Genomic DNA, 8,654 nt, shown 5'->3' with positions numbered 1-8,654 from the left:
CTATCCGTAATATATAATTTAAATTTTTCTTCCTACCATGTGATTCTTATATTTCCCAAACATAAATTGTCAATTTTGGTCCCATTTCCTTTCTCTTTGATTTATATTGGAATGGCTGGTAATGTGCGTAAAGGTAATCCAGCCAAAAAAAATAGCATAGCTGGTTTTTTTTATTAAAAAATAATAAATAGAATAAATCTTTAATCTGGATCTTTAAAGATCATGGAGTTGTCACATACTCACCTTAATCTTTCAAAGTTTTTATTGTTGAACTAGTCTTTCAAATATAACCATATTTGTCCTCCAAGGGTTTTTTTTTTAATAACCAAATTTCTTTTAAAGATATAAAATTATCAGAAAATTCATCTTTTTTGTGTTATTACTTTAGTCTTTCATAAGGACAAAAATAACTATGTTTTTTATAAATAAATTTGACAGAAGAATATTTGGAGGACTAGTACAATAACACATTAAGGTTTGAGACTAATGACAAAAATCTAAAGGTGACAACTACTTAATATTCAAAATGCCAAATTGAGGGATTACTCTAATAAATACTACTCTCCAATTTAATTTAATTTTTGTTGGTTTCCAGGAGTATCTCCACCCATTTGAAAGAGACTTCCCATTCGTGATATAGAGCCTGAAAGATTTTACCAATAACCTTAAAGTATTTTGCTTAGGAATTGAATCAACGATCTTTCAGCCATAACAATTCGTTCCTTGAGCACAATTCGCTTACCAACTGTGCCACCCCTTGAAATTACTCATCAATTTTTAATTTGTTTAATATTGAAAAACTCAAATTTAACTGGATACTCCATTTCCAGTATTTGATATAACTTCACTGAGAGATGCAAGGAAACCTACGGCTATCTATATATTTATTTTTTTGGTAAGATTACATTCAACAATTTTCTATTTAAAAGAAAAAATAGAAATTGGATAGATTACAGCGGAATTAAAAGAGGGTTTATCTTTGCATCACTGCTGCTTAATCCTGTCAATTGAGCGCAACTTCATTGCCTACATTCAACACCTTACGAGTATATTTTCAATTCATGAGCAAATTAATAGAAAAATATATATACCAAAACAAAATATCTAAATATAAACTGATTTTTTTTCATTACCAATTATGCACAATCTTTTTTCACAACTAATTTTGACATACACTAAACTGATAACTATAAGAATACAATATAATATGAAGTTCTGGTAAAAGATTGCGTTGCTCCAAGAGCATTGACCCGACAATATCCCGAAAACAATGAACACAAATGCAGAAACACAGTTAATTTCTCGTTTCTCACCAGCTTTTGAGAAATGAATTCTTCTATAATTAACCCCAACACATTTTATCACTTTGAAGCTGTGATTTTTTATTTTCCTTTAAAAAAGTTTATTAGGATTTACAAATGGAGACTCTTATTTTGCAATAATTCATTTCAACACATTCTTGTTTCTATTTTATGATTTGTAAGAGGTTGTTATATCCACTTAAACTCATGCATAGTGATTGAGACAATTTTTAAAAGTTAATGGGAGCTTTTAAAGCTAGATCCAAAGATAGTAGAGATTAGAGCATAAATGTAACCAAAGCAATCCAATAGATCCTAGTAGTTTGATGATAATTTGTGAATGAATCCAACAACATGGACAGCATGTTCAAAGGGACAAATAGATTGGGAGATTTCTCAGCCTTTCTGGCCAGTGAATTTTTCACTCAAACATGATAATAAGCAAAACAAAATCCAATTCCTTAAGGAGCAAAAAGCAAGGAACTTAAATGCCATCTTCATTTCCTAGTCTTTTAGCTTTAAAGCTTTAAGACGACTTTTATCATTTAAAAGGTGTGATTTATCTTGTTAACAAATTCAAGTTTTAATTAACAAAGAAAATCACTGACATCATACCAAAATTTCATTCCTCACAGAGATAAATGCAATAAAAAAAAAAAAAGCTCGCAACACACTCTTTGCCACTCTCTTTTTAACAACTCTAAAGTTTTATGCTAACCTCACTGACTAATAGAGAGTGGTTAGCATGCTATTTCACCAAAAAGTTCTGGCTAGAATTTCTCATATGTAAGCAAAGCATAGTTGACTATAAAAAATATGTTCCAGCTCGATGACAGAAGAGGGTATATGGAGTTCAGCCAATAACAATTTGATAACTAGCAAACAACTGATGTAGCCATATGGTGATTAGGAAAGTGCAGTTGTAGCATTAAAATATTTAGAAGGACAATTATATATCTGGAATGTTCTAAGCATCAACTAAATCAAAACATTATCAGAATTCCATGTGTTTACTTTACATACCTTCACTTATAATCAAAAGTAGCACTCTTCAAATTTCAATTTACTCGCTTTTTGTTTTTTCTTTTACATGGTGTGTCAACCTGCAAACCACTTAGCCTCAAAACTCAACATAATTTACAGTTAACGGTTTTTATGATAGCTTATGGTCTAACTTAATGCAGCTGCCACACCATAACATTCATCTCATGATGTAATTGGTCAAGAGTTTGCAGTATATATTTAATCTCAAACACCGTGTCATGCTTGGGGTAAAGATGGGGTAGAGTTAGGAACTTAGCATAAAGGTCACAGGCTCATAAAGATGAGGTAGGGTGAGGAACCCAAAAAAGGAAAACCTTAATATGGTGAAAGATAAGGTGAACTTCTGTAAGGCTCTCATGTTCTGTGTTTCTTTTGCTAAAGAATCATCCAGTAACCAGAAGCTCAATGAGTCAATGGTTATCATATTTAACAAACTTCTTAAAAGCGAATCCCTACCATAAAAATGAACAAAACTTAGTAAATCGCCACACTAATGCTAACTATGGATGAATCTAAACTCCCAATTAAATTCATATAAGTCTATCACCTAATCAAACAAGAACTGAGAACTGATTGATAGTTTTCGAATTCAAATTTATCTATAAAACGTTAACAAAACATGCTAGCAAGCAATCAACAATCTATAACAAATAACCTCAAACAAGTCACCCAACTAATTCCTCGATTTAAGGAAACTCCACACAACAAAAACATCATCCTTTCCTAAAAGCACAACCCAGGATCACCCAAACTACCTTAAACACACCAACCCACAAACATAAAAATAAGATTTACATGAATACCCATTACATGAAAACAAGTATAGTTTCAAGGGTAGTTGAAAATTACAGAACTTGATGTATACCCAATAAGGCCAATTGGATCAGCCAACATGGAAGGGGCCAATATCGCCAGAGCGAAGAGCGCTGGCAAACTCATCAGCAATAGTCAAACATGAAGTAATCCATCCATTTAGAGCTATCCACACCATCTTTGTGATCCACATGGCCACATCAAGTGCCATTGCCATGGATGCTTCTTCTTCTTCAGGCGTTGGGGCTTTCAAGGAAGATGTGAAGATTGAAGGAAACCCATTCAAGAAGATGGGAAGAGAGTGTGTTTTGCTTCTGGGAAGGTGGTTGTGGGAATCATCAATTTATTTCCCATTGCCTGGACTCAACAACCCCAAAGCAAAACTATGAATGAAATTTGCGTCTTAAATTAATAAATATTATGTCACATTCCCAGTGGCAACCCTATTCTGTGGAAGCGAGCAGTGAAACATAGGAGAAAAAAGAAGAAGTAAATCTTAATTAAGATTTTGATTTAATCGGTAATGAAAGACAGAACATGATAGGTAGAATATCCTGTCATTGTTATATACGTATAGCAGATAAGATTATCTCCTATAATATTTTATTTTATTTTAAAAAAAAATATCTGTCATTTTAAAAGATTAAATTTTGTATTATTTTAAATGAAACTACCATAAATTTTTATCCTTTTTCTCCACTATAATACTTTCATTTTCTCTCCTCTCCTGCTTTTGTGGGAGAGAGATGGTAAAAATCTACCCTTTCTCCCCTATGTAATATTTTCACTAAAACACATTAGTTTCATTTAATAATATAAATGTGTATCCTTTAAAAAAAATTTTAAATGAAGATGTTTGAGCACATTTGTTTCGCCTCTTTTTCAATTATTATATTAAAAAAAAATTAGGCAATGTTAACAAAAATGATTATTTTTTTTATAATTAATCGATTCACATATACACTAGCCTAATAAATTTACTGAGATAGGCACAAATAGTATGAACCCATTAAGATGGTTACAAAATTTATTAATTATATTAAAATTATTTCTAGAGTAAAGTCCCTAACAAAAAATATGATCATCTCTTTAGTGTCTTACAAAAAAAAATTAGTTTTGAGATTCCTAAAAAATTCAAAGTGGACCTATTTAGTTGAAATCATAGTCTTTTATAATTTCAAAAAAGGCCCACATTAATTTCTCAAAAGGACTAAAATAGTCCACTTTAAATTTCATAAGGATCAGACACTTAATTTTTTTTATAAGAAACTACAGTGAGGATCGTATTTTTTATTAAGAAGTGAAAAAAAACACTTTACTCTTATTTCTGTTTAGGTTGGAAGTTTGATAATCCATGTTTAGCTTGGAGCACTTTTTATGCGAGTTTGCACGTTGAAAATTGAAGTGATCTTTTCACTTAGTCCCTTCAAATTCAATGGCTCGAGTGCAAATAATATGAATAAATAGGTTCTGATGTAGTATTTTTTTAAATTGCAATAAAAGAGTAAATAAATATTGGGTTGAGAATATGAAAAAAAAAAAGTTGTACATGTGAAAGTATTCACAACTATTAAATATAAAATTATTTATATATTTTCATTCAATAGTTTGAATTCTTGAAATAGTTGATTTATTTTCTTGTATGAAAATCTCTATAATTATTGATTATGAATCCTTGCATGGTAATGACCATTCCCAATCATTTTCGTCCCCTTACGATAGAAGCACATCCTTTTTCCAAAGCGAGAGAAAATGAAAATTTTAATTCAGTTCACGTGATTATATTTTCTACTTTATTTGGCTATTTTTTCAACTATACAATATAAATAACCAATCAATTATAACTGAAAATTTTTCATATCTCAAATTTAACACTTTAAATAAAATAAATTACCTAGTACTTTTTTTTTTTGGATTACCTAATATTTTTTTTAGCATATTTAAGGGAGTCAGCCTCTACCAATTATAGCAGATTTTGTTAGTATCTTTCATTTTTTTTATTAGAACGGACAGACCCAGATCATATATAAGATAATGATATAATTAAAATGGAAATTTTCTTATTTTTCTAATAGTTTTTTAACAGGGTTGTTAAGCAGTTTTGTCAGTTATTGTGATTTATGATGTCATAATTGTGTATAAAAACACATGTAAATTAAATTCAGTGCATAGGTATTCAAGAAATAAGAAAAGTTTCTCTTTCTCCTTCGACCGTGTTATCTTTCTCTCGATAGGGTTCGCGTTCCTATCATTTGGTGCTTTCGTCAAATGTGCAAGATAGCAGATGAATTCTCTTCTTTTCAACATGTTGAACAAAACATGTAAATTCAGTGTATGAGTATTCAAGAAATAAGAAAAATTTCTCTTTCTCCTTTGATCTTGTTCTCTTTCTCTCCATAGGATTCGTGTTCCTACCAATAATACAAGCACAGTCAACATAGTATAACTCCAAGTCCATAATGTCAGTCATGTTTTGTTTTGCAATTTCTCTTACGCTCAAGTAATTAAAACATTTTCTACAGCGACGGAGTCAGGATTTAATTTTTAGCCGGGGCCAAAAAATTTGACATATCAAATTATCAAAACATTTATCGTAATTACACAAATCTATTAAAAAAAATTTGACATATCTCCAAGCTAACCTTTTAATTTTTTTAAAAATATAATACATTTATGATATATATTATTCATTTAAAGACATATTCTAACATCATGACTTATAACACTAATTTTCAAAGTAATTGGATTGATGTTATTTTAACAAATAATAAATATTTATTTAAATTTTAAAATATAAAATTAAATTAGTAAAGAAAGTGCAAATTATATGTATATATACATATATGAAATTTTAATGTGATTTTTGTGAATATTTTCATGTGATTTTTATGAACATTGTTTCATGTGATGTTAATAAAAATTTATTTCATGTGATCTTTGTGAATAAGAAATTTATCTTTTATATTTCACTTTGGTTTGGGCCTATAAACTTTAGTTTGCAACTTGGTAAGCCTTACAGACCGTATTAAATTTTTTAATTTTTTATAATAGGTCGTGTCAGACACATAAATCAAGCCTTTAATAAGCTAATAAGCCAGTATAGGCTCTAAATATTTTACATAGACTTAGGCTATCAAAGCCAAAGCCTAGCCTAACTAGCCCCCCTCATTTACATCCCTAGTCGTGACTTATGAAGAACATCAACGTAGAGGGATAAAGCAAACTTCATAATTAAAAAGAAACACGGAACAATCAACAACAAATGTCTAAACTCATTTAAAAGACATTAAATCCACATAAATCATTTAATCAGTGTTTAGATATTTTAAGAATACAAAAAAAAAATAAAGAAGTTGTTAATGGGCATGTACAAGAAATTTTCATACTCCATATATATATACATATATATATATATATATATATATATACATATAACTTCATTGATTTTTTTTCTTTAACAATTTCCACTGATTAATCGCCAAAATTTTCATTCATGTTGTGAAATCAAATACAAATAACACAAGAAACAATTCAATTCCATTACCAATAGCAACTGTAGCTCTATATTAAAATAATTTAAAAAAAAAAGGTAAACGTAAAACAACACTTCATTTTTCAAAAGAAATAAAATCAATAAATACAACCACACAAAAAAAAGTTGTAAATAAAAGAAAGGGGCATGAATTTCACTCATGTTTGAAACACCCAGTAAACAATTATGGTCAGCAAAGATCAAGGATTTTTCTTTTACAAAGTTCAAAAATGTAAATCGATATTTTCCCCAGCGTACAATACAATTACCAATGCATATTCCAAGAACATGTATCCGTTAAATTTTAAGAAAGGAACTAAACATTGTATCTTGTCGCAGAATGACTGGCTTCCGAGTGGTGAGTATGAATAAGAAAAAAAAAAAGTTAAAAGAAAACCCTAATTGGAAAAAGATGAAAGAAGAAGAAGAAGAAATTAAGAATAAAATAATCCGTTATCACACACAAAGCAGCTCCAAATCTTCATCTAATACTACTGTTACAATTTTAGCTAGGGCCCAATTATAATTACTTATATAAATCATATATAATAAATAAAATTTACTGAAATATAGCTGGGGCTCGGGCCCTACCTAAATAAAACAAGGCTATGCCATTGCTTTTCTCTTTCCTTCTTCTTTTTTCTTTTTCCGGGGTCTTTATATGCACATTCACCTATGATGCACCGACACTTCAAAAAAATTGTTATGTCGTGTCCGATACTTCCTGGCACTCTAAAACTCTCTAACATTCTAACACATATTGCAAAGGCTTAAAAAAAGGTTCAAAGGTTACGTTGTGTTTTTAGTTCCAACTATTAGATTCGTTGGATTACGATTACCATTTTATCGAGTTTAATATAAATATTTATGATATCTTATGTTTCTTTGTAAAATTGATAAGTTTAGTTTAATTTTTTGTTAAATTATTGAATATTAGATATAATACAGACTGAATAAATTAAAAATATTATTTAATATCCACACATATTCTAACGTGTCGAAATCTAACATTTTTTTTAGAAATAATGTGTCGGAGTATCGTGTCCGGGGTCGGTGTCCGGGCAACATTGGCATTCACTATCGTGTCTTGTGGATATGAGAAGTAAGAGGATTTAGATCCTCTTATGTGAAAAATAGTCATGTGAAACAACCATTCATTTAAAAATTATACATTTTTCTGTCTCTTATCTTATCATCAATGATTAAATAAAATGATCATGTTACCATTTTTCACATTGATCCAAATCCGAAGTGAGAACTTTTCCCTCCATGACGATGATGTTGGGAAACTTGATTTCAATACCCTTTTGCTTCAAGAGTTCAACAGATGCTTCAAAATCATATTTTTCAATCATTGATGGTAACCTATTTGCATAATGCTTCTCTTTCTCTCCTTGGCGTGGTGTGTTTCAGAGCACAGCTACTGCAAATAGGCGCAATGATACGAACCCAAGCATGGAGGGTTATGATCATTCAATGAATATAACTCAAGAACCAGAGGCAACACTTATAAGAAGACAAGGAGCAAGGATGAGGATGAGACCTGGGTGGCTGAGTGACTACGTGACTCGTGCAAGGAGAAACAAAAGTCTAAACATGTGGAACCTGAAGACCCACGTGGATTGCATACCCACTTACACCACTTGTTGGGCTTATTAGGAGGGCCAAATACCTTTATTATAGGACTGAACAAAATGAATGATAAATGAGAGGGAAGTGGCATTTTCTTTTTTTATCAAAATACTGGATAATTGATTTCAATTTTCTTTCTTTGTATTCTGGAGTTTACGGCATCCTTGAATTGCCGCCATTATAGTAATATTAAGTGTTTCTATATTCCAATTGCTATCATTTTGGTGCTTTCGCAACCCAAGCATGGAGGGTTATGATCATTCAGTGAATATAACTCAGGAACTAGAGGCAACATTTATAAGAAGACAGGTAGTAAGGATGAGGATAAGACC

The 8,654-nt window shown here is 30.4% G+C and overlaps 1 protein-coding gene across 1 annotated transcript; it reads right to left on the bottom strand.

The window, feature by feature from the left end:
* Positions 1 to 2,707: 2,707 nt before the first annotated feature.
* LOC133310641 (uncharacterized) lies at positions 2,708 to 3,594 on the bottom strand. Its single transcript, XM_061511604.1, has one exon. It carries the CDS (start codon positions 3,373 to 3,375, stop codon positions 3,229 to 3,231), a length of 147 nt encoding a protein of 48 aa, XP_061367588.1. The 5' UTR covers positions 3,376 to 3,594; the 3' UTR covers positions 2,708 to 3,228.
* Positions 3,595 to 8,654: the final 5,060 nt, after the last annotated feature.

Source organism: Gastrolobium bilobum, unplaced genomic scaffold (assembly GCF_033153095.1).
Source record: "Gastrolobium bilobum isolate Gb01-03AN ecotype WA unplaced genomic scaffold, APGP_CSIRO_Gbil_v1 utg25398, whole genome shotgun sequence".
NCBI lineage: Eukaryota > Viridiplantae > Streptophyta > Magnoliopsida > Fabales > Fabaceae > Gastrolobium > Gastrolobium bilobum.
Note: the sequence above shows the minus strand (reverse complement) of the source record. Positions and strands in the feature narration are given on the sequence as shown.